General features: G+C 37.1%; 1 protein-coding gene, 1 non-coding gene and 1 pseudogene across 5 annotated transcripts; 2 read left to right on the top strand and 1 right to left on the bottom strand.

The window, feature by feature from the left end:
* Positions 1-6233: 6233 nt before the first annotated feature.
* RMI1 (RecQ mediated genome instability 1) lies at positions 6234-27210 on the bottom strand. 4 transcript variants are annotated; one of them, XM_015540002.2, is made up of 4 exons: positions 27020-27210; positions 21177-21233; positions 10061-10151; positions 6234-8989 (listed from the first exon to the last, which is right to left on the bottom strand). In XM_015540002.2, the coding sequence occupies exon 4, from the start codon at positions 8980-8982 to the stop codon at positions 7075-7077; it is 1908 nt and encodes a 635-aa protein (XP_015395488.1). In that variant the 5' UTR covers positions 8983-8989; positions 10061-10151; positions 21177-21233; positions 27020-27210; the 3' UTR covers positions 6234-7074. The 4 variants fall into 4 exon arrangements, with proteins under 4 accessions (XP_015395488.1, XP_042820465.1, XP_042820463.1 ...); XM_042964531.1 differs by having other exon boundaries at positions 6234-8688; positions 27020-27209; XM_042964529.1 differs by lacking the exon at positions 27020-27210 and adding an exon at positions 26904-27003.
* On the top strand, positions 10146-11074 carry LOC102966850 (annotated as a pseudogene).
* On the top strand, positions 15038-15140 carry LOC122233310. Its single transcript, XR_006210870.1, has one exon. It is a non-coding gene; the product is annotated as a U6 spliceosomal RNA (small nuclear RNA).
* Positions 27211-27255: the final 45 nt, after the last annotated feature.

Here is a 27255-nt window from a genome sequence, read left to right as displayed (position 1 = left end):
TTTTTTATTTAGATATATATTTACATACCATAAAACTCACCCTTTTAAAGTATAAAATTGAGTGGCACTTAGTGTATTCATTAAATTGTGCAATCATCACCACTAAGTCTAGAGCAGTTAAATCATCCCAAAAAGAAACTCCACATCCATTAGCAGTCACTCACCAATCATCCTCCCTCCTGCTGGAGTGAACTATTATGAATTATTTCATATAAGTGGGACCATACTCTACGAAGTCTTTTATATTGCTTCTACTTAGAATAATGTTTTTCAAGATTCATCCATGTTGTTGGATGGATACCATTCCATCATACATATGTACATTTTGTTTATCCATTCATCAGTTGATATACATATGGCTTGTTTCAATTTGGGGGTTATTACTAATGCTGTTATGAACACTGACATGCAAGTTTTTGTGTGAGGATATGCTTTCAATTTTCTCGGGTAAGAATGGAAGAATGCTAAGTCATATGGCAACTATGTTTAACTTTCTGAAGAACTGCCAGACTGTTTTACAAAGTGACTGTACCATTTTATAGCCCATCAGCAACATAGGAGGGTTCCAGTTTCCCCACATCCTTGCCAACAACTGCCGTCGCCTGTCTTTTCAATTGTTGCCTGTCTTTTCAATTATAGCTATTCTAGTAGGTATGAAATAGTGTCTCATTGTGGTTTCATTTAGATCTCCCTAATGACTAATGATGTTGAGCATCATCTCACATGTTTATTGGCAATTTATTATCTTCTTTGGAAAGATATCTATTCATATACTTTGCCCATTTTTACCCTGAGTTGTCTTTTTACTGTTGAGTTGCAGAATTGTTCATATATTCTAGATATTAGTCTCTTACAAATATGTGATTTGCTCCCATTGTTCCATTCTTTCATTCTCACATTCTAGGAGTTGTCTTTTGACTTTCTCGAGTGTCTTTTAAAGCACAGTGTTCTTTAATTTTGATGAAGTCCAATTTATCTATTTTTCATTTGGTTGCTTGTGCTTCACATATGTAAGAAATGACTGCCTCATGCAAGGTCACAGAGACAACTGTTTTCTACCAAAGAGTTTTATAGTTATAGCATTTAAATTAAGGTATCTGATGCATTTTGAGTTAATTTTGGGATAGTGTGAGGGAGAGATTCAACTTCATTCCCTGGCATAAGGCTATGCAGTTGTCTCAACATCATTTGTTGAAAAGACTATTAGTTCTGTTCATCAAATAGATTCAACTATTTTAACAAATACAGAGCTATTCAGATTTTTATTTTTTTAGAAATGTCTACACACAGGGGCACCTGGGTGGCTCAGTTAACTGTCCGACTCCTGGTTTTGGCGCAGGTCATGATCTCACGGTTCGTGAGTTTGAGCCCCACACTGGACTCTGTGCTGATGGTGCAGAGCCTGCTTGGGATTCTCTCTCTCCCTCTCCTGCTCACGTGTTCTCTCTCAAAATAAATACATAAAACTTTTTTTTTTTAATTAAAAAAAAAAAAGAAATCTCCATACACAGAGTGGGATTTGAACTCACAACCCTGAGATCAAGTCACATGCTCTTCTGACTGAACCAGCCAGGCACCCCCTAGATTTTCTTATCTGTATTTTTTCAGGTACTTGACCACTTCATCTAAAATTTTAAATGCAGCAACATGCACTTACTCATACCTTCTTGAAAGATTTTTAATGAATGCAGAAGCAGTGAGTGATGTCTCCATTTCATTTTTAAGTTTTATTTAAGTAATCTCTATACTCAACACAACCCCAAGATCAAGAGTCGCATGCTCTTCTGAGTCAGCCAGCACCCCTCCATTTCATTTCTGATATTTGTTCCTTCACTTTTTTCATTTGTCTTGCTGTGGATGTCTTCTCAACATGACTCAACTTTGTTAATTCTAATATGTTCGCTTTCTATTCCAATAAATTAAGCTCCTTCTTCCCTCTTTGTGCTTTAGTTTTTAATAACTTGAAGCCATTCATTGACTTTTAGCTTTTATTCCCTTGTAATAAATAGTCCCCTCTAAGCACAGCTTCATCTATACATCATGAATTTTGAGGTTTTATTTTTATAGTAAAAATTTTTGATTTTTTCCTTAACTCAAGATGATTTTGGAGTATGTTTTGTAGTTTCTAAATATGATATTTTCTAGCCTTTTTTTCCCCTAGCTCATTTTCCTTTTTTAAGTAATCCTTATGACCACATGAGGCTCATGACCCTGAGATCAGGAATTGCATGTTTCACTGACTGAGTCAGCCAGGTGTCTCCTCCTTATTTTATATATGGTCAGAGAATGTACTAAGATTGATAATTTTTTGATTCTTTAGACTTCCCTTCTGTTAAGCAGGTGGTCAACTTTTGTAAATCTCCCACATGTACATGAAAAAAAACATGTATTATACATTTGTCAAATACAGTAGCCTACACATGGTGGTTAGGGCTCCTGTATTTTCTATAACCATGCCAACCTTTTTTCTATGACTGTGTAATCTATGACTGTGGATTTCTCTTAGTTCTTGTGATAAATTTAGAAGCTATTGAATTCTATAAATTTAAAATTGCTACACCATTCTGGCGAATTAGTCCTCGCATGATCAACTGTTTCTCTACTATGAGTTTTTTGCCTGAAATTATATTAATATAGCCACAGCAGCTTCCATTGTTTATATGTCTACATCCTTTCACTTTTCACCTTTCTGTAGACATTTTGGGTCTCTTTTGTATATAACTGGGTTGTGTCATTATCTGAAAATGTCTTTAACTGGAGGATTTTACTCCATTTACACTTACTGCAATTTCTGATATATTGGGATTTAAACATACCACCTTAACAATTGTTTTCCTTGTCACTTTTCCCGGTTTTCAGTCTTGCTTTCTTTTTAGGTTGATTACTTTTTCCCGTTGTTCTATTTTATCCCACTAGTATATAGTAATATACTTTTACAAATCTTTTAATGTGGTTACCCTAAATATTACAACATGCAACTCTGAATATTCAAGTCTAATATAAAATGATGGCTTAAACCTTTCCTCAGACATAATGACTTTAAAACTTTTCCATTTATCCTCCTCTCAATTTACATAACATTGTTTTCATGTACTTTAGTCCTATTTTCTTTTTAATGCTAAAGATACTACTTTAGGTTTAATATCACTATATATATATATATATGTATGTATATATATATATATAATTTTTTTTTTTTTTAAAGAGAAAAAGAGAATGCATGAAAGTTGAGGAGGGGCAGAGGGAAAACGAATTTTAAGCTCCATGCTCTGCATGGATCAACACCTGAGCCACCCAGGCGCCCCTGTTTTAAAATCACTATTAACTTAAACCCCCATATTTACCCTTTCTGTTATTCCTCATTCCTTTTTTCATCTCCAATCTTCTATCTGGCATCATTTTCCTTCTACTTAATGACATCATTTTTGTGGTTAGGAAAAATTTCTCACTTTTTGTGTGATATTTTTAATTTTAGAGAAAAAGAGCATGCATGCAAGCAGGAGACGGGGGGGAGGGAGACAGAGAGAGAGAGAGAGAGAGAGAGAGAGAGAGAGAGAGAGAGAATCTCAAGCGGGCTCCATGCTCAGCGCGGAGAGTAGGAATATTAATTTTACCTTTCACACTCTTATTGTTAACATTTGTGCTTGGTATAGAAATCTAGATTTGCAGTTATTTTAATTCCATCACTTTGAAGATGCCATTCCATTGTCTTCTGATTGCCACTGGTTTTACAGTCTGTTATCATATATTTGCTCCTTTGGAACATGCCTCATTTCTTCCACTGCTCTAGACTTTTTTCCCTAGTTCTTAAAAATGGTAATATCTACATAATTATGACTTTCTCTGAATGTATCTTGCTTGAGGTTTGTGGGACTTCCAGAACCTACAGTGTGGGAGGCCGGACCCCGGTGCCAGGCTGAGATCGGGTCGAGCAACGGCTCCCTGTTGACTCAGCCAACCCGGTGGTTCCCCCTCCCATTCCCCCATTTGCAAAGGCATACGAAAGCCTTGTCAAGGCTGAGAAAGTTAATTCCTGAAGCCTGTGGTCTGTGGGTGTTGGCAGTAATGTTACCCCCCTTTTCTACCCCAGGTCAAATAGAAACAAACATGGGAACTGTGTTTTGCTAGCAATCTATCAACAAGGTCTTGTTGTGACCCGTTTAGAAAGTTCACAAGGTACACAGAACTAAATGTTTTGGCTGGCAGCGATCATGTGAAACCTGTTCTTAGAATGACCTGATCCATAAGAGTCTTATATTATAAAAGATTGTGTACAGCAACAATAAAGCTGTCACTTGGGCCATCAGCCCAGGGGACCCTCCTATTCCCAAACTGGCTTCTCTTCTCTTTTTTTTTCTTACATTCCCCTACCCTCAGGACCCTGATCTCGGTGTTTGTTGCGCTGGTCGGAACACTACAGCTTGATGATTTTCATAAAATTTAAAGGTTTCTTAAGAATTAACTTCAAACATTCTTTCTTGTCTTTCTGGAACTGCAATTACATTAATGTTGGCCCATCTCTGTGTTATATTCTTTTCTGGTTCTCTCCCATCCTTTGGACTCTCTATACATTATTCTGAATTTTTTTTCTTCTGACCAAACTTAATTCACAATTCCTTCAGCTATATTTCATCTGGTGTTAAACTCGCTCACTAAATTCTTAATTTTAGCTTTGTTTTTATTTTTTAAATTCCTAATTCTATACTGAATTTTATCCAGAATTTAACAGAATAAGAGAGAAGCAATAAGTACAGTAAAACATACATAATATTAGTCTGTACAATGTACAGGATGGCATGAAAGTAGGCAGGGGAATTTAACACTTCAATGGACACCTAAAGCTTAAGTTAAGTTGGAAATCGTATGAAACAGTTTGAGAAGGGAGATCACTATGAGCTTGAGTATGAAAACATGAAGTATATTCCCCCACATGTTTGGGGAATTACAAATTGATATGACTAAAATTTAGGGGCAGACTAGGTAGGTGGAGAATAATGGAGGAAGACTAAAAAGAAGGCAAGGGCCAGATCACAGAAGACCTTACATACTAGATGAAGAGTTTATACCTCACCCTATAAGAAGGTTAACAAAGAAAAAAATGGTAAATTTATTCTAGAAAGGTCATTCAGGCAGAATTATGGGATAAGGTATGAGGACAAAATAAGGCACAAATCAATTAGTAAATCTACTGGAATATCAAAGCCAGAGAAGACCAGAGCCAGAATCACAGCACCAATACAGAAGGATGGACTAATATGGTAAAGTACTGTACCCAGTCTTCAGGGACTGAATATGAAAAGGAAATAAGGTCTAATCCCAGCTTTCAAGCACTAGTCAGAGATAAGAGTACCACAGAACATTTAGAAGAAAGACAGTGTAGGATAATACCATCTCATTTAGATCTCTTCTAGTAAAAAGGCTATGCAAGTATACAGAAGAGGTTACTATTAGAGCACATATCAGTAAAATCTGTGTTGTACCTTGAATTCTGATTATCATCCTTCAAATATAATGGCAAAGATTTTTAAAATATTTTTTATTACATCTATACCATATTTACATATAAGTATTTACCTTAACTTCTAGATATTTTCCTATTATGTTATTTTAATTAAAACAAAACCATGTTTTTTCTTACTTAAGGATTTGATTAAGGTTTTAAAACTCAAGACACTTTAGGGGCACTTATTTGGCTCAGATGGTAAAGCATGCAATTCTTGATCTCAAGGTAGGGAGCCCAAGCCCTACACTGGGTGTAGATCTTATTTAAAACAAAACAAAACAAAACAAAACAAAGCAAAACAAAAACTGGGGCACCTCGGTGGCTCAGTTAAGAATCTGACTTTGGCTCAGGTCATGATCTTGTGGTTCATGAGTTCTAACCCCATATCAGGCTCTACTGTCAACATGGAGCCTGCTTCCGATCCTCTGTCTGTGCCCCTCACCAGCTCATGCTCTCTCTCTCTCAGAAATAAACATTTAAAAGAAAAAAACTGAGAATGTTTTAAGTTTGCAAAGACAAAAGATTAATAAAAGTAACTTTACCTTTCAAATGTGACTTAAAAAAAATTTTTTTAATGTTTATTCATTTTTGAGAGACAGAGAGAGACAGAGCATGATGAGCAGGAAGGGGCAGAGAGAAGGAGACACAGAATCCGAAGCAGGCTCCCAGGCTCCGAGCCGTCAGCACAGAGCCCGACGAGGGGCTTGAACTCACGAACTGCGAGATCATGACCTGAGCCGAAGTCGGACGCTCAATCGACTGAGCCACCCAGGCACCCCTCAAATGTGACTTTTTAACAGCAAAATAGAAAAGTGGTAAACCGTCTCCATTAAAAAAACAAAACAAAACAAACAAAAAAACAATACTCCCAACAAAACTAAGGGTAAGCTTACATGTTGAGCTAATTCAGATAGTACATAAAGACATGGACAACCACCTTATTTTAACCCCCCCAAAAAAAGTATTTACTGAATCTTATATTCAAGTTTTCCATATACAATTCAAAATAAATTATCCTTGAAAATAAGATGTTTAAACCATGCAACATAATCTCTGCAATTGTACCTAGTTAATATAATATTTGCCTTAAGTATACCAGACAAATATTTACAAAATAAAAACCAGCAGAAGTATTTTTGTATCTGACAGCCTGACATTCTAATCCACTGGATTAACATTGTTTCCTAAATATAGTAATATAAAAAAATCTCTTTGGGTACTCAACACATTAGAAGTACAACTATCTATTTATAATTGCCAACTTCCAACAATATGACACATCAGTAAACACCAACACTTTAGCTATCGTTATGTGAAATGACAAGTGAGAAACAAAACTCTCAATAACGATGGGTCACCAAATTCTTTCGTCTAACAGTTATTATAAAAAAAATTTATTTAAGAAACCTAAATACACATTCATGATTAAACATTTTAAAATTCAACTAAAATGTTATAAAATTTCCTTTTTCTCTTTTACAAAACAAAGTCTCAAACATAAAAGGTTAAATTTAATGTTAAATATTTCTTTTTTTGGGGGGGGAATTGTTTTCTGATACTATCTTAGTAAATTATTTATTCAGCCGCTTTTTTAGGTTCTCAAGGTGTTCCATTTCAACATCCTGTAATGCCAGTACTATTGCTTTAGACAAGGAGGGATTAAATGAAATCGTCATTAGACAACACAAATCTATTAAATCTCTCTGACACTTCTGCAAACCTTCCAGGAACTTTTGGTATTGAAGAGGATCCTTCTTTAACTGTTTCATTTCTGGTACTGAAAACCCTATCAGACTAGTAAGTATCTCATCCACAAAGTCTACATCTAGATATCCAGTACCATCAGAAATCTTTGCTGTTATACTCCAAATGCCACCAGAACTTGAAAGATTTCCAGTTAAGGTTACAATAAATGCTTTGACCTTCACTGTTGTAACTTCCTTTGGTTTGCTGGCCATTAGGACAGACAAATAGATAAAGGGCGGAGAATACAAATCCATGGCAATAGAAAGATTAGTGTTGTTCTCTGATGGTCTTAAAGAACAAGACTGTAAATGATGATCATTTTCATTAGAAAGGTGTGAACTCCTTTTTGGTACATAATTTACCAGCTCTCCCTTTGATATTTTATTTAAGGAATGTCCATCTGCACTGCTGAAGGTTTGTTTTACTTTATTACCTGTCTCTGAGTCCTTATCTTTATTTGTAAAATCATGGGGTAGGCGTACATTACTATGAACTGAAAAAACGCTACTGTTTTTGTCTTCAACAGATGGACAACTAAATAATTTGTCTTCATTAGTCACTTGTTCGGATACATTTTTTTCATTCCAATTACGGTTTCCACTTTTGCAAATCAAAGAAAAATTATTTGGAGTATTAGGTTTATGTAAAAATCTCTCTATGCTTTCATCTGGGGTTCTGCTCAAAGTCAATGGCTGTAATTCTTTAGTCTTCATTTGTTCTTTCTGGACAGTTTCTTCTAAAAGCAAGGCCTCCTCCAATGAAAAGTCATCTAATTCCCCATCAGTGAAATGCATAGGTTGATTTGGTTGTTTCTCCTTTGGTTTTGGAGAAATAATATGTCGTGATTCAAAACTTGACTGTCTTGTGGGAACAGTATTTGAGGAACTACCTGTGCTGAAGCATCTTCTTCCTAAGGAGGTGTCATTATTTGCTGCAAGCTCATTTTCATCAAGACTTGCCAAGAGTTCTTCATCAGAAGGTCCTAATGCAGGATCCAGAACATCTGTAATTCCAGGGATGGTCTGGTTACAATTATTTGGTATGACTGAAACTACAGGATCAGGTTCCCCAATTAATCTTGCAAGTACTTTTTCTTGGGCATATTCCTCTGAAAGGGCATCTACTTCTCCTCCCAAAATCTTCACATTTTCTGGTTTCAATAAAAGAACACCAAGACGGAAAGAAATGTTTCCATAAATCAAAATTTTTGTACCTGGGGCAAGATCACTATGAAGAGCTGGAATAGACTGATATTCCATTCCCTGCATTTGTACAACTCCATCAGTTAGTTGTAACATCAACATTCGTGAAGGCTTTGCTTCCCAAGGTTTTAGGGTTACTTGTGTTTCAGCTGTAACTAAGTCATTCGTTGTATTCTTTCCTCTCAACTTTTGTATCTGGGAATATGCAGGTTGACTTACATCAACCAATGAATTAATCTGCAAAGCAAAAAATCCATTCAGTTCTCCTTTTGGAACTTCTAAAATGCCGTCAGGTAAAACAGGATGTTCCAAATCTCTCAGGTCAGTAAGGAGCCACTGCTCAAACACTTGTTTATTCATTTGTGCCTGACTCAAATTAACATTATCATTTTCTTCTTGGATCCAGTTAATACAAGCTTCCAACCACATTAGAGGTACTTTAACATGCCACGTAGCTAAAAGCCAGGTTTCAACTCTTAATGCAATATTAGTTACACTCATTTCTTTTAAAATAAAAGAAATATTATGCATGTATTACCTGAAAACAAAAAACAAAAAAAAATTATAATTCAGTATATTTAAATACAGTTTCTACAATTCTCTACAATGCACAGGTATAACCACACCCTTTAGATTTTTCTCTCTTCAACATCTTAAAATTCTTTGACTTTCTACATGGCCAAAATTCAAATACCACAAGTAATCCGGTTATATAATGAGAAAAGCAAAAGGTTTGAGACAGATATATTCCGATTTGAAAGCTAGTTCTGTCAAGTTACAAGTTCTGTGGCCTAATACAAATTTCTTAACTTCTCTAACCCAGTTTTTTCATCTGTAAAATGTCAATACCACCATTTATCTTCCAGGGTTGTTGTGAAGATTGTACAATTAACATTTGTAAAGTATAATGTCAGACCTATGAAAGACACTCAGTAAATGGTAGTTATTATATTAATAACCAGATTCTAATCATTTAAAATTTAGTCAAGAAACAATAGTCGCTAAGGTTGTTTTCCTATGTATAATTCATGTTCTATTAAAATGTTTACCATTAGGGTGCCTGGGTGGCTCAGTCAGTTAAGCACCCAACTTCGGTTCAGAACATGATCTCAGAGTTTGTGAATTCAATCAAGACTGCGTCAGGCTCTGTAATAACAGCTCAGAGCCTGGAGCCTGCTTCAGATTCTGTGTCTCCCTCTCTCTCTGCCCCTCCCCTGCTCACAATCTCTCTCTCTCTCTCAAAAATAAACATTTAAAAAAAAAAAAAAAAAAAAAATAAACATTTTTTAAAAATTAAAAAAAAAAACACTTTACCATTCTGTTTGCCCATTTAGCACTTAAATATGTGGTCTATGAATAAAAATATAGTAACAATAGACTCTGTGCTGATGTAAAGTATCTTATTTGTTTCACTAAATAAAACTCAACGGTCCTTCCTACGAGATACGAGATAAATGTACTTCTGATTTCTCAATATAAAAGCAGTAGCAAAACACTATTAAACACCAATTAACACTGTGTTCACAAAAGTATATTTTTTCTCCCACAGATCAAAATATCTAAGAGTTAAAATTTATAAAAGTTTTAACATGTCCACAAGAAAACTTACCATTTGAACAGGAACATATAGGATTTGATGCTAGGATTTGGAACTGGTTGTTCAGTGGAGTAATTGTAACCTCTACTGTTCAGAAATGGCCCTGGGACAAGAAGTGGTAAGGGTTATAAGGCAACGGCACAGAAAGAATCACTGGTCTATCTGTATGAGTGTTAAGAGTTTGGTGGTATGGTTTTGGGGGTTCCTATTATCAATCAGGGCAGAGTAGAGGTAAAATAATAAAAACATGAGGTTTTGAGTGAGCTAAATAGAAGCAAGTGACCATGAGAAATTTACACACTCCCTCTTAGTGTATTTCTTTATCTATATGCTTAACCTCACAGGGGACTGTAAAAATTAAAGATAGGAGAGGATGGCCCACAGGGCACTGGCATAGGCATGTATCTTAGGCAGCTGGGTCAACTGACCCAAAGGGAAGATCCAGCTGAACTCCGCATCCCTATTGACCTGTCAGTCACAGGGTTTACAGCAGCTTCTGTAGGCTGAGAAGTGGGTGCCCAGAAAGTGTCCAAGGTCCACATGCAAAAGAAATGAAAGCTGAAGCAGGCAAAACCAACTCAAGCTGAAACAGAACAGTACAGCCTACAGAGAGAGAAAAGTGTCCAAGGCCGAGGACACTGCGGCTCTGGGATCCCATGGTAGTTGCAGCAGTGGAGACGGCCCAGGAGATGATGACCATCCTCTAGACCTAATTCCAGCAAAACAGGGATGAAGTCCTAGATAACCTCTTAGACTTTAAGACATCAAGCAGAAATCCATGAAAACTACCACATAAATGGACAGGAGAATAAGAAAGTGCCTATTCAAAGGATTGGAATTTTACATGCCTTCATGGAATATGAAATTTTAGCAAAGCTTGAATTATATTCTCATGAAAAGGCATTAAATTATTTCTGTGTATTATACAGTAGGTCCTTTCAGTTTTTGGAGAAAAATAAATCTAGCTTCTTTACGTGAACTTAAAGCTTACCCTAATGTACAACATGGTGACTATAGCTAATAATACTACCTGTATTCGAAAGCTGCTAAGAGAGTAAATCTTTTTTTTTTTTTAATTTTTTTAATGTTTATTTATTTTTGAGACAGAGAGTTAGAGCATGAACAGGGAAGGGTCAGAGAGAGGGAGACACGGAATCTGAAGCAGGCTCCAGGCTCCAAGCTGTCAGCACAGAGCCCGATGCGGGGCTCGAACTCACAAACTGTGAGATCATGACCTGAGCCGAAGTTGGAAGCTCAACCGACTGAGCCACCCAGGCGCCCCAAGAAAGTAAATCTTAAAAGTTCTCATGACAAGAAAAAAAAAAAATCTGTAACTATAGAAGGTGATGAATGCTAAGTATTAACTAGACTTACTATGGTGATCATTTTGCAATGTACACAAATATCAAATCATTGTTGAACCATTGAACCTAATATAATGTTTGTATCAATTACACTTCAATTTTTAAAAGACACCAAAAAAGCTTACTGAAAGACTTCATTTTTTTACCTCATGTCTCTTAGAAATTTAATGAGTATACATTGTCTGGTCCCCTATGTCTTTTAGCTTAAGCAACATATATCAATACTGACTTTTTCTTTATTAGATGTAGTTTAAAAAAAAATGTTTTTAAAAAAGAAAAGGGGTTAATGTTTTTTCCCCCAAAAGTTTTTCTTGAGGGTCAGGGGCTTTATCTATGAGAAAGTAGTAAATAGTTATTTGTAACCTGTGTTAAGCAGCAGACAGCCTTAAAATAGTCTTTTCCACCTAAGAGTTAGAACAATAAATACTAGCATAATTGTTTGGGCTGCTTTTAGTTTCTCTTAATCAAAATAACTAGACGACAGAATTCAAGAACTGGCTACCCGTTATTACTTGGTATGCTGATAATCATTTAAAAGTAAAGACTATCGTGCAAAATAAATAAATAAACAAAACAAAACAGATGGAAGAGCTACTATATAATCTAGTGGTTCAGAATACAACTCTGGAGCCAAATTACACTTATAAACTCTGTGACCCTAAACAAGTGGTCATGTTATTAACAAATGGTTAAAATTTAAAGGAGTTATAGTTGTGAGGATTACATAAATAACATTTTAGAGGAGGAGCTAAAAAAAAAGGTCATTATCATTACAGAACTAGTGAATCTTTACAGTGAAGAAAATGAGAATATATACATATTTTTTTTAATTATTGTGATAAAAATAGACCATGTAAAGACTGATTAGAAGACTCTTTAATAAAGACATTTAAGACTATGGCATCCCCGGGGCTCCTGGGTGGCTCAGTCGGTTAAGCATCCGACTTTGGCTCAGGACATGATTTCGCAGTGAGTTCAAGCCCCTCGTCAGGCTCTGTGCTGACAGCTCAGAGCCTGGAGCCTGCTTCAGATTCTGTGTCTCCCTCTCTCTCTGCCCCTCCCCTGCTCATGCTCTGTCTCTCTCTCTCTCCCAAAAATAAACAAACATTTAAATATATATATATATATATATATATATATATAAAAGAGAAAAGAAAAGACTATGGTATCCTTATCACAAGTCACAGAGACTGCTTCTGGGCTGGGGGACACCAGAGTACCTCTGGTGGAGGAACCATGAGTACCTCTGGGCTGAGGGACACCAGAGTACCTCTGAAGTGGAGTAACCATGCTGAAAATAAGGGGGACAAATAAATTCTTAAATCCTAAATACTGAACACACACTACTCTCTACCCTACAAAGCACCCAGAAATACCAGCGACTATACTCTCCTAGAAAGACTAGAAAATCTTTCTCTGGGCAATCTTACTACCCTAAAAGAAAAGACCTAAAGATACTAACACAAGAGGTTCTCCAATTAAACAGCCCATTTTGAGAATGCATCTACAGACTCAGAGTTTCTTTTCTTTTTTTTTTAGTGTTTATTTATTTTTGAGAGAGAGGGAGAGAGTGGAAGCAGGGAAAGGGGGCAAAGAGAGAGAGAATCTCAAGCAGGCACCCCACTGTCATCACAGAGGCCAATGTGGGGCTCAAACCCACAAACCATGAGATCATGACCTAAGCCGAAATCAAGAGTTGGACGCTTAACAAACTGAGCCACCCAGGTACCCCCAGACTCAGAGTTCCAACCAGCCTTCTAGTTCCCTTCCCTTAACTGCAACAAGACATCTGAGACAATCTTTTTTAAGCATTTCTTTTTTTTTTTTTAATATTTGTTTATTTTTGAGAGAGAGACACAGAGTGTGAGTGAGGGAGGGGCAGAGAGAGAGAGAGGCACAAAATTTGAAGCAGGCTCCAGGCTCTGAGCTTCAGCACAGAGCCTGACGCAGGGCTCGAACTCAGGAGCTGTGAGATCATGACCCGAGCCAAAGTGGTACACTTAACAGACTGAGCCACTGAGGCGCCCCTCTAAGACAATCTTGTAACAATAGGCACATTAAATAAAAAATGCAATGAAATGACTATGAAGAGAGACAAAAACTCCAAAAAAGCTATTATTAATATCATCAGAAAGATAATAATATCCAGGTAATAAGAATCGGATTCTGTGACAAGAAATATTCATAGGACAAAAACAACTCTTAGAAATTTAAAATGATAGCAGAAATGAAACACAGTACACTGAATGGAAGATAAAGTTAATAAAATCTCTTCCAAAAGTAAAACACTGATTTCCAAAGAAATCAATGAAACACAAGGGAAAAAAAAAAAAAAAAAGCCCCGTAAGTCTAACAGACTAGGAGTTCCAGAAAGACGAAAAAGAGAAAACAAAGGAGGGAGAAGGAAGGATTAATCAAAGAAATAAATTTACAATTTCCAGGACTTAAAGAAAAGAGCTTCCAGATGGAAAGAACCCAATACAGTGAATAAAACAGACATGTAACAAGGCATTATCTTTATGAAATTTTAGACAGGGACAAAGATGCTGCAAGCTTCCAGAAAAGGATGACAAATATCAATGAATGCAAATGGTTTTAGATTTCTCAATAGAAGCTAGAAGGTAAATGAGCAATTCCTTCAAATTTCTTAATGAAAATTAGTTCTAACCTTCTACCCAGGCAGACTATCAATCAAGTATGACAGTGAAATTAAACATTTTCAGATCAGCATTGTCTAAAACAATTTTTGTAAAGGAGGATGTGCACTGCACTATTATAACAGAAATAAACCAAGAAAGAGGAAGAAATGAGAGGAAAAGCATTATAGCAAAAAGTATGTGCACGATGTAAAGGCAAACAGCCCAGAAGGTCCAAAGAGAAATTATTTTTCAAGAAGATAAATCCTGTAAGACCACTATTTCCAGGATCTCATGTCTTTTTCTTGGTTTACACTTCTCTTAGAGCATCAATATATCTCAATATAGGGGAGAGATAAAAGTAACTGTAGGAGTTAGGGGTTAAACTGATAAAAATATAGAGAAAACAAAACAAGGCCATTCAAGAGAAAAGAAAATGTTGTACTGGAAAGATAAAGCAGTACTAGTATACTACTAAGCTTAGTTATAAATAACATATGTGTTCATAACAGACCCTCTGAATACTAACCTGACAAAAATTTTAACTTAGCTATACTGATTTTTTTAATTTTTTTAAAAAGTTTATTTATTTATTTATTTTGAGAGAGCGAGCAAGCAGAAGCAGAAGAGGGGCAGAGAGAGGTGTTGTACACTTGAAACTAATGTAATATTGTGTGTCAACTATACTCAAATTAAAAAAGAAAAAAAAATAATGGTATGAAAGACAAAATACTGTCCCCCTGAGATCAAGAATAAAGCAGATGGGGGCACCTGGGTGGCTCAGTCAGTTAAGCGTCCGACTCTTGATTCCAGCTCAGGTCACAATCTCGCGGTTCATAGGATCAAGCCCTACACCAGGCTCTGCGTTAACAGCACAGAGCCTGCTTGGGATTCTCTTTCTCCCTCTCTCTCTGACCCTGCTTGCACACTCTCTCTCAAAATAAATAAATAAACATTAAAAAAAGAAGAAGAAGAAGAAGGCAGACATCGAACTCACTTCAGCACATATAATAAAATTGGAATGATACAGAATATTAGCAGGGGCCTCTGTGCAAGTATGACATGTAAATTTGTGAAGCGTTCCATACTTTTATGAAATAAAAACTAAACAACAATACACACACGCAGATGTCTACTCTCAACATTTTAACATTTACAGGAGGCCCATGTGAGTGCAATAAAGAAATAAAAGGTTTATAAATTAAAACAGAAAAAAAAAATAGCACGCAGAAAGACATACAGACCAATAGAACAGAATACAGAACCCAGAAATAAACTCTCATAAATACAGTCAAATAATCTTCAACAAGGGTGCCAAGATTACACAACAAAGAAAGGATAAGGTCTTCAGTAAATGGTGCTGGAAAAACTGAATATCCACATGCAAAAGAATAAAAACGGACCCTTATACCATATTCAAAAATTAAAATGGAGATCTAATGTTTATTTTTGAAAGAGACAGAGTATGAATAGGGGAGGGGCAGACAGACAGCAAAACACAATTCACAGCAGGCTCCAGGCTCTGAACTGTCAGCACAGAGGTAAAATGGAGATCTAAACATAAGACCTAAAATTATAAAACTATTAGAGAAAATATTGGAGGAAAAACTTCAAGACACTGGAACAGGCAATGATTTCTTGGATATATCACTAAAAGAACAAGTAAAATCAAAAACAGACAAATAGGACTACATCAAACTCAAAAACTGTGCAGCAAGAGAAACAATAGAATAAAAAAGCAAGCTACAGAATAGGAGAAACATTTGGAAACCATTATCTGATAAGGGGTTAATACCCAGAATATATAAAGAAGCCAATAACAATAACAAAAAAAAATTTAAATGGGCAAAAAAACACATTTTCCCAAAGATATACAAATGGCCAACAAGCATATAAAAAGATGCACACCATCATCACAAGGGAAATGCAAATCAAAACTGCAATGAGATATCACATCACACACCTCAGAATGGCAACTAGCCAAAATAAAACCACAGAAAATAACAAGCGTTGGTGAAGATGTGGACAAATTGGAACGCTTACCCACTATTGGTGGGATTGAAAAATGGCACAGCAGCTATGGAAAACAGTATGGAGGTACCTCAAAAAACGAAAAATAGAACTACCATATGTCCAGCAATCCCACTTCCAGGTATATATCCAAAAGAATCAAAAATAATCTTAAATAGGTATTTGCATACTCACATTCACCATGGCATTATTCACAACTGACAAGGTATAGAAGCAATCTAATTGTTCAACAACGGATGAATGGGTAAAGAAAACGTGGTATATAGATAAGACGGAATATTATCTAGCCTTTAAGAAAAAGGAAGAAAATCATGTCATATTTAATAACGTACATTAACCTTAAGGGAATTATGCTAAGTGAAATAATCTAATCACAAGGGACAAATACTGCAAGACTCCACTTACATGAAGTATCTAACGTAATCAAACTCATAAAAATAGAAAGTAGAACTGTGGCTGCCAGAGACAGGGGAAGGAAAAATGGATATGGGATCTCATTCATGCAAGATGAAAAAGTTACAGAGATCTGTTGTACAACAACGTGTATATAGTTAACAATATCATAATTGTTAAAATAAAAATTGCTTAGAGGATGGGGTGCCTGGGTGGCTCAGTCAGTTAAGCACCCAACTTTGGCTCAAGTCATGATCTCACAGTTCATGAGTTCGAGCCCCACGTCAGGCTCTGTGCTGACAGCTCGGACCTGGAGCCTGCTTTGGATTCTGTGTCTCCCTCTCTCTCCGCCCCTCCCCTCACTCTCTCTCTCTCAAAAATAAATGCTAAAAAATTTTTTTAAATTGCTTAGAGGGTAGGTGTTTTCCACAATAAGAAAAAGAGAGGGAAATCAAGAAGGAAGAGGAAAAAAAGAAAATTACTCCTAAAATAAAGATAATATGAATATTTATCAAGAAAGCACCAAAGAATCTACAAAATAGCTACATCGCCTAATAAATGAGTTAGCAAGATACATCTTTTTCCTGCTCCATTTTTCACACTTTTGTGCTTTTTGTTGACGATTTCACTGTTTAAAATGGTCCCCAGCATAGTGCTGAAGTGCTGTCTAGTGTTCATAAATGCATCAAAGCTGCAATGTGTCATATGGAAAAAAATGAATCTAACAAAAATATATGTAGGATATTTACCCTGAAAACTACAAATTACTGATGAAAGAAATCAAAGATGACCAAAACAAATGAAGAGACCAGCTGTGTTGAAGACTCTATCTTAAGGTTTCAGTTCTCCCCAACTGATCTAGAGATTGATTCAGTGCAATTCCATTCAAAATCCCAACATCTGTTTTTTGTAAAAAATGACAAGCTAAGTCTAAAATTCCTAAGGAAAGGCAAAGGAACTGGAATAGTCCAGATAATTTTGAAAACAAAAAACGAAGTTGAAGGACTCACACTATCTGATCTCAAGACTTGGTATAAAACTTCATAATCAAGACAGGAAGGTATTGGCAAAAGGATTAACACAGAAATTAATGGAAAGACAAGACAGTCTAGATATAGACCCACACATAATATGGTCAATTGGTTTTCTACAAAGTTGCAGTGACAATTCAATGGAAACAGGATAGTCTTTTGAACAACTGGTGATGAAACAACTGAACAATTCATATGCAAAAATATGAACCTCAACCAATACCTCACACTATATATAAAAATTAACTCTAAATGAATCATTGACCTAAATTTGAAAACTAAAACTATAGAAAAGCTATGAGAAAAGTTAAGACAAAATCTTTGTGACCTTGGTTTCTTAGAAGTTTTCTTAGGGAGGGGTGGCTGGGTGGCTCAGTCAGTTAAGCAAGTGTCTTCTGCACAGGTCATGATCTCACAACTTGTGAGTTCAAGCCCCGCATTGGGCTTTGCACTGTCAGTGCAGAGCCTGCTTGGGATTCTCTCTCTTTACCTCTCTTTCTGCCCCTTCCCCACTTGTGCTTTCTTTCTTAGAGTAAATAAGTAAACTTTTAAAAAAGTTTTCTTGGGGACAACAACAAAACTATAATTCATAAAAGAAATTAATGAATTGGGCTTTATCAAAATTTTAAAATTCTGCTCTGTGAAAAACACCATAAGGAATATAAAGCTTTATCGGGGTACCTGGGTGGCTCAGCGGGTTGAGCATCTGACTTCAGCTCAGGTCATGATCTCATGGTTCATGAGTTCAAGCCCCACATCGGGCTCTGTGCTGACAGCTCAGAGCCTGGAGCCTGCTTTGGATTCTGTGTCTCCCTCTCTCTCTACTCCTCCCCCACTCATGCTCTGTCTCTCTCTCTCTCCTTCAAAAATAAATAAAAACATTTAAAAAAAATTTTTTAATAAAAAAAGGAATAAAAAGCCTTATCAAACTCAACACCCAAAAAACAAATAATCCAGTGAAGAAATGGGCATCCTCGCGGAGAAAGAGGATCTCTTTTGCATTGCTGGTGGGAATGCAAGCTGGGGCAGCCACTCTGGAAAACAGTATGGAGGTTCCTCAGAAAACTAAAAATAGAACTACCCTATGACCCAGCAATTGCACTACTAGGCATTTATCCACAGGGATACAGGTGTGCTGTTTCGAAGGGACACATGCACCCCCATGTTTATAGCAGCACTATCAACAATAGCCAAAGTATGGAAAGAGCCCAAATGTCCATCGATGGATGAACGGATAAAGAAGATATGGTGTGTATATATATATATATATATATATATATACACACACACACACACACACACACAATAGAGTATTACTCTGCGATCAAAAAGAATGAAATCTTGCCATTTGCAACTACATGGATGGAACTGGAGGGTATTATGCTAAGTGAAAGTAATCAGTCAGAAAAAGACAAAAATCATATGAATTCACTCATATGAGGACTTTAAGAGACAAAACAGTTGAACAAAAAGGAAGGGAAACAAAAATAATATAAAAACAGGGAGGGGGACAAAACAGAAGAGACTCATAAATATGGAGAACAAACTGAGGGTTACTGGAAGGGCTGTGGGAGGGGGGATGGGCTAAATGGGGAAGGGGCATTAAGGAAACTACTCCTGAAATCATTGTTGCACTATATGCTAACTAATTTGGATGTAAATTTTAAAAAATAAAAAATAAAATTAAAAAAAAAAAAGAATATAAAGCCACACACATGCGACAAACCACAGACTGAGAGAAATAACTGACAAAAGACTTGTACCCAGAATATAGAAGAATCTATACTTAAAATTTAGTAAGAAAACAAACTTATTTGGGGCATCTGGGTGGCTCAGTCAGTTACATTTCCAACTTTGGCTCAGGTCATGATCTCATGGTTTGTTAGTTCGAGCCCTGCAGCAGGCTCTCTGCTGAGTCAGCACAGAGCCCACTTCAGAAACTCTGTCCCCCACTCTCTCTGTCCCTCCCCTGCTCATGCGTATGCACTCATGCACTCTCTCTCTCTCAAAATTAAACATTAAAAAAAAAGAATAAAAACAAACATGAATAAAACATCTGAATAGACACTTCACCAAAGAAAATATGCAGATAGCAAATAAACACATTAAAATATGCTCAATATTATTAGACATTAGGGAAATGGAAAAGTAAAATCACAGCTGATACTACACATCTATTAGCAATGCTAAAGTAAAAAATAACTGAGCATACCAAAAATTAGAAATTTCCATACATTGCCAGTGGGAACACAAAATAGCACAGCCACTTTGGGAAACAGATAAGCAATTTCTTAGACAGAAAAACACACACTTACCATATAACCCAACAATCACATTATTAGGTATCTACTCAAGAGCAATGAAAACTTTCATTAATTAAAAATCTCTATGTGAATGTTCACAGTAGCTTTATGGCCTCATGGCCCAACGGTAGCATGTGTGACTGCATAGTAGCTTTAAAACCAACATGTCCTTCAACTGGTGAATGGATCAATAAATTACGGTACATCATTGCAATGGAATACTATTCAGTAATAAAAATGAATAAGCTACTAATAGATGCACTACTATCATGGACAAATGTTGCTATTTATAGACTGTGTCCCCACCAAAATTCATATGCTGAAACTCTAATGCCCAATGTGAAGGTATTAGGCATAGGGCCTTTGAGATGCGTTTAGGTCATAGGGTAGAACACTCATGAAAGAGATTATGGCTTTTGTAAGAGCTCCCCACCCTACCACCACCACAGAGCTACCTTGCCCCTTTCACCATGGGAAGTTACAGTGAAAAGATGGCTGTCCATAAACACAGAAGTGCGTCCTCACCAGACACCAAAACTGCTGACACCTTGATCTTGGACTTACTTCCCAGCCTCCACAGAAGTAAATTTCTGTTGTTTCCAAGCCACCCAGTTTATGGTATTTTTGTTACAGCAGCCTGAACAGACTAAGACAAATGTCAAATGCAGTATGTGAACTGAAAGAAGCCAGACAAAGACTTTACAATTCCATTTATATGGCATTCTGGAAAAAGCAACATTAGCAATAAAAAACAGTTCAATGGTTGCCCAAGACTGACTACAAGGGCATAAAGAAATGTGGGCGGTGATGAAGCTGTTCTATATCATGATCTTGGTAGTGATGGTGATATGCCTATGTTTGTTAAAACACACAGAGATACACACCAAGAAAAACACAAATGTTACTGTATGTAAATTATCTCAGGGTGCCTGGGTGGCTCAGTCGGTTAAGCGTCTGACTTCAGCTCGGGTCATGATCTCGCAGTTCTGTAAGTTTGAACCCCATATTGGGCTCTGTGCTGATAGCTCGGAGCCTGAAACCTGCTTCAGATTCTGTGCGTGTCTCTGTCCGTCTGTCTGTCTGTCTGTCTGTCTGTCTCTCTCTCTCTCTCTCTCTCTCTGCCCCTCCCCCACTCGCGTTCCCTTTCTCTAAAAATAAACATTGAAAAAAATTTTTTTAACTTACCTCAATAAGAAAAACTGAAGGTAAATACCAAAAAACTAGAAATATAACTTTCAAACAAGCTGAGGAAAACAAAGAAAACTATCTAACAGAAGGCACAAACAGCCAACCACCATAAATAGAAACAATAAAATGGTAGAAACATGTCTAAATATACCAGCAATCGTAACGAATATAGATGAACTCACCTGTTAAAAGATACTCTCAAAATGAATAAGCCAAATCCAGTTGTATGCTTAAAAGACCTAAAACAAAATAACATCGAATATAAAATTAATTAAAATAAAGGCATGTTAAAATCAAGCATGATTTCATGAAGCCATAGCTTAGGGACATCTTCAAGACAGAGAGATCTGTACAGCTGACCCTTGAACACAGGTTCCAACTACGCGGGCCCATTTTTATGCAGATTTCTTCCAATAATTATAGAACTGTAAATGTATTTTCTCTTAAACTTTCTTAATATTTTCTCCAGCTTCCTTTACTGTAAAAATACAGTATATACAGTACACAAAATATGTGCTAATTGACTACTTCTGTTATTGGCAAAGCTTGTGGTCAGCAGTAAGTTAATGGTAGCTAATTATAGGGGAGTCAAAAGTTACAAGCAGATTTTCAACTAGGTGGGGGTCAGCATCCCTAATCCCAGCTCTGTTCAGGAGTCAATTGTACTTACATAACCTGATTCCAAAGTGCCATTTAATTGCATCTGTTGTCATATTTTTTAACCTCAAAAATTAAGCCAGATCCATGGGTCTTAGGTATGCTCATTCAGTAAGTTACCTATTTCCTCCACTAAAATTTAAATACGACAGCACTGGCAGATGGACCTAGTATAATTTGCAAAGGCGTTGTATTAATGTAATGATAGTCATTAAGTAAACGGAAATCAGGACAAAGAGTACTTTCAGTTGAGTTATAAATTAAGTGAATTATCAAGCATAAATGCCACAATTACAATTAAGTTGTTTGCAGAATGTTTTGTACTATAAATCACTCTGGGTACAGTATACATCCCTAAAACTATTACAGTACATGCAGCCATATAACACAAATAGCACGTTCTAGCTGAACCTGTTAAATAACAGGAGATAATTTTATGGCTACTTCTAGGAGAAGGAAGGAAAAAATGGGAAAGGAAGAAAGATGGCCTGGCTGTGAATTGAAAAGGTCAAGGCTGGACAGGAAATGAAATGAACAAGGATGAATTTCAGAGACATCAATCCTGGATCCCAGTAGGTACAACTATATAAACAGAGATAAAGATAAAGGTTTGCTGAAGATAAAAGTTAAAACCTATCTGTAAGAGGTTTAGCTTTTTTCAAAATACTTTTACATCTGTAGTATTACCTAAACCTCAAAATAACATGACAGAGTAAGTTCTGTCATCTACTTAAGTGAATAAAACTGAAGCTTGAAGATTAAGACATATTAAGATCATGTATCAAAGCAGGCCCAGAACTAGAACATAAGTTCTTCTAATTTCCGTTCTTACGCCTTTTGCTAGACCCTGTTGATTTATGTGAAAAGGGAAAGTATAGCCAGTCCCTCATTTATATACAAAATCCCACTTACAAATAAAACACATAAAAAAGTCATTCTATAAGAGCACTATACTGCTGTTATAATGAACAGACTTTTTTCAGATCGCATTTAATAAGTTCCTCTAGTGCATTATAAATTATTTCACGTACAAAGTCAAGTGAAAGAAAAACTTAACATCACCCACTGCATCTATCTTTATGACAGCTTTAAAACAGTGCCATGGTTAAGTACTACTTTTCCTTTGCTATAACTACTAAAATACCACATAAAACAATTTCAAAATTTTTAAAATTACAAACTGATATTTTAAGTCTTATGTATCCATTTATTTTTTTCATTTTTTTCCTTATTTCAAACATGTACCTCCTTGTTAGTGTTGTTGAACATGGCAAGCGACAAACTCCTTTTAAATGACAGTTGGGACAAATTCTGAGAAACACAGCTCAGTGAACCACAACTAAATTGTTCTATTAATGTGTGACAGTCCTAATTAATAATTCTCTCCAAGTACTATCCTCTAGGATTTAAATCTCCACTTCTCAAGCTAATTGACATACTATAATTTTATAATAATGTTACCATACTAGGCAAAGAAAAAAAAATTCTGATTAAAACCCTAAAAGATAACCAAGACATATATAAAACACAAGTAAATGTGACGAGATACTTAACCCTGTGCAAGCATTCAAACATAGCTAAATTCCAATATTTTACCAAAAAGTCAAGAACTTTGGGGAAAAACTGACTGCTAAATAAACATTTGTTACACAGAATTCATTTAAAAACGGGGCGCCTGGGTGGCGCAGTCGGTGAAGCGTCCGACTTCAGCCAGGTCACGATCTCGCGGTCCGTGAGTTCGAGCCCCGCGTCAGGCTCTGGGCTGATGGCTCGGAGCCTGGAGCCTGTTTCCGATTCTGTGTCTCCCTCTCTCTCTGCCCCTCCCCTGTTCATGCTCTGTCTCTCTCTGTCCCAAAAATAAAAAAAAAATAAAAAAAAATAAAAATAAAAGCAAAGTAAGTGTGGTGTATACTAATCAGAAACATGGATGTAGTTTCCCCCAACTGCATATTATCATAATTGTAATAAGAAGAGGATTCTATCTATATATAATAGGATTTTTTCCTACATGTTAGAAAGAAATTTTTATTTAAAAATTTAATTAAATGGAAAAAGTATTATCATGTGGAATCTACATGATGAAGTTTACACTGGGTTTCAATAACTGAGCCTTTTCATAATTTAATAAATTGTATTACTTGCATCTACTTCTTTAGAGAATTCTTAAGGTTTTCCTTCCTCTCTTTCTGGAGAAATTGAGTAATCACAGTCACTGCAGGTAGAAACAACTTAGAGGGGAGGTGTGAGCTAGGGAGCACAATTTCCCAACCACTCAGACACAAAAGAACAGCCCGTGATCCTCATGAACATCACTGTCCAAGAAAAGAAAAACATGGAAAGGTATGTTTCTTAAATTGTACATTAAGAATGTGCATACCATATGATCACTTCTTTTTCTCTCCAAAATGAATCTTAAGAAAGCAATCAGAAAGGACAGACTTAAGTGCCAGAGTGTTTATCATTCATTGTATTTGTATAGGGTGGAAAAAAACAGAAATAATCTAAATGTTCAACAATGGGGGGGGGGTGTAAAAGCAGGGATTAAATACACTACACTCTATCCATGAAATAGGTTATAGTCTTTAAAAAAAATTCTACAGGTATGTTTAATAACATGAAAATATGTTCATATTTTATTAAGAAAAAGGCCAGGTATAAAACTATATATATATATCTTAATCCCTGTTAATTTTATAATCATGAAAAAATGTTTTCTAAAAAGCTGACTTTATACTCTCTGAACTTGACTAAACACAATAATCTACATTCAAGTTCTTGACTGCAGGAACTGACCAGGAAAGAACAGAGTAGGAAAATCCTATCGTACATCACAAAGACTTAGGCATCTTTGATGTATGTTAATTTTCAGTCAGCCTCACCTATTCCCCTTTTTTAAAAAAAATATAACAAATGGCAGAAGTACCATCCTTTTGAACACATGTGGCATTTAACCAACAGCTGAGACTTACAAGCACTAACAAATGTTGAAATCATAACTACTCCATGTTTACACTAGCTTCATCTAAAAAATAAAAGTGTCTTAAAACTCATTAATGGTAACTTTAAAATTCTGAGAAGATATTCTCTGAAAATTGGGGGGGGGAATTATATTTAATGACTGAAATCAGAAGAGGTTATCAGTGGAACTGTTTGTGGATCTTCCATAACCTACTGTAAGGAAAAGAGAATAGGAAAAGAGAATTCCACCTCTGCTATGTGACCTCAGACATATTCCTTAACTTCTCAGTCTTAAGTTTTCTTATCCATAAAACAGATAACCCACAACTTACTCGCAGGACTGTAGTAAGCTTTAAACTGCCAGCACAAGGTAGGGCACATAGTTGGGAACCTTAGGAAATAGTACTTATATTTTAAATAATCATCCAGCTGGCTAGTGTACAATCTGAATTATATGAGTTCATCTAAAGTAAACCCCAAGGCTAAGTAATACTAGCTCTGAATTCACTGGGAGTTCAAAATGACCATGAAATTATACAAGATAGGAGCCAGTGATGTATCCAACTTGATGGGTACTTTGGCAAGGACTTGCTAAAGTCCTTGAATGAGCAAAAGTACAACACAGTAGTTTGGTTGAAAACAATGGAGGATGAAAAACTGGTGGAAAGAGACTTTTCTGTTCAAGATCAAACTAATAGTTAAAACAGATAAAGAGGAAACACATGGAAAAAGAAGAAAAAAACTCCTTTCGGGCAATACTATCTAGGAAAGGTAAGTAACAGCTTTCACCAGTTAAGGTCCAGTCAGAAGACAGTGAAACTGGGAGAAGGAAGTTCTTAGGGCTGTTTAATTTGCATTCCTGCTCACCACTCGTCACGTTATCAGGGTAGAAACTGATAATTACACCAGAAATACTAGCTTGAAAGAAAGTATGTTAGTACAGTACCCCTATACGTCCCTTTAAGTGTTAGTGAAATGTCCCAGGTTTTAAGGCAGTCAATTAAATACTGCAAACTCTGACTGGCAGATGAAATCTCTATAAAACAAGTGTTCTCAACCCCTACATACATGCATCAATTCATGGTTGAATATTTAATAAAGATCTGAACCATATAATATAAAACCAAAATGTGAACTACTAAGTTTTACCCTCCCAACAAGGCTCTTCGTGAAGATACATTCATCATGGAGGAAGGCGTTTAAAAAAATTACATGGCCACTGAAAGAGACCTTCTCTATAAACTCCACAATCGCCGACACTATGCTTTTAACAGTATTTAACTATCCTCCTAGCCAGTAAATGTTCATGCTTCATGAAGTCCTCGGCTCCTCCAACAAGAGTTTCTTCCTCATTAGGCGAGTGAAAAGATCATGGATGAATGCAATCATACCAAAAAAAGGTGCTGGTTACATCCATTCTGCAAGTTATTCAAGAGGGAAATCAAGTTACAGTAAGATGGAACGGCACATTTCATCACGACAAAATACACATGTATGTATTCTGCAAATGGTGGAGTTAAAGTTATATGTAAATCACAACATCTGTATGCTTCGACGCCTATTTGGGGTTGTGGGTGAAGGCTGGAAGGTAGAAGAGTGAGGATGTGGCGACTGGCTACTACCAGGCCAGGCGATTTCCCAGGGTCGTCACCGATTCGAAATGACCTTAAGAGCCTTAACAAAAGCAGTCATCAAAGCTTGGCACAAGGGCCTTAGAAGTAACCGAACACAAAGCAAGCGCAAACTTGAATACGCTAGATCTGTGACAAATTTGAGGAGGTTTTGGGGGTTTTCATCACTGCGGAACACCGCCACTCACTCGGTCGGAGCTTTAAACAGCTGCAAGAAACAGAACGCGGACGTCTACAACGTATTGTGCGAATCGCATTCATTTTAGGGGATAGAATGTAATACTTCCGGCAAATTTTCCACAGATAAACTGCAGCGACACTACCGAATACTTTTCTCACAGGTCCCATTTAACAAAAATGGGGGGAAAGGAAGAACACGCGGGGGGCGGGGGGGGCGCGAAGAATGGTCTCGTCAGAAAGCCTGTGAAGACGCCTGGGATCTCCCGGAGCGCTGGCGGGGAGTCGGAAGCAAGGAGGACCAGTTCTCCGGGACTCCGAGGCCGCCCGGCCGCAGGCAAGCGGACCGGCACGCGTTTCCTGGGTTCCCGTCCGAGCCGACAGCGGGCCGCGAACCGCCAGCAGGCCCCCGACCCGGGCCGCTCCGGCCCGTTACAAACAGCGGGTTTCCGCCGCGGGGGCCGGCGGCGGGCGGGCTGCACTCACCGCCGCGCAGCCCGCCCGGCAGCCCGCAGCCCGGGCGAGGATGGGGGTGCTGAGTGGGAGGGAGACGCGAGTGTGGACTGTGGAAACGGGGGCATTCGTCTGGGCCTAGCACCGACCTGGGCGTCCCGCCTTCCTCTCGCGCAACAGCGGTCCCTGGGCCGCGCGACTGTGAGAACAGGAACCGCTACGGCGCGCGCCCTAATCCTTTTTTGCCTCTTCCCGCCCGATTTGCCGCGCGCTCACACCCCTCCTCCAAACCTAAAAGACTCCGTAGGCCCCGAAAACGCCCCTTCCCCGCCCCCTCCCTGTGCGCGTGAACGAGGTAGCCTTCAGTTCTCGCGAGAGGTTTTCC

Source organism: Panthera tigris, chromosome D4, assembly GCF_018350195.1.
Source record: "Panthera tigris isolate Pti1 chromosome D4, P.tigris_Pti1_mat1.1, whole genome shotgun sequence".
NCBI lineage: Eukaryota > Metazoa > Chordata > Mammalia > Carnivora > Felidae > Panthera > Panthera tigris.
Note: the sequence above shows the minus strand (reverse complement) of the source record. Positions and strands in the feature narration are given on the sequence as shown.

Excerpts from the sequence above, each read along its gene's own strand:
- RMI1 (XM_015540002.2), bottom strand. The coding sequence starts at position 8,982 with ATGCATAATATTTCTTTTATTTTAAAAGAAATGAGTGTAACTAATATT.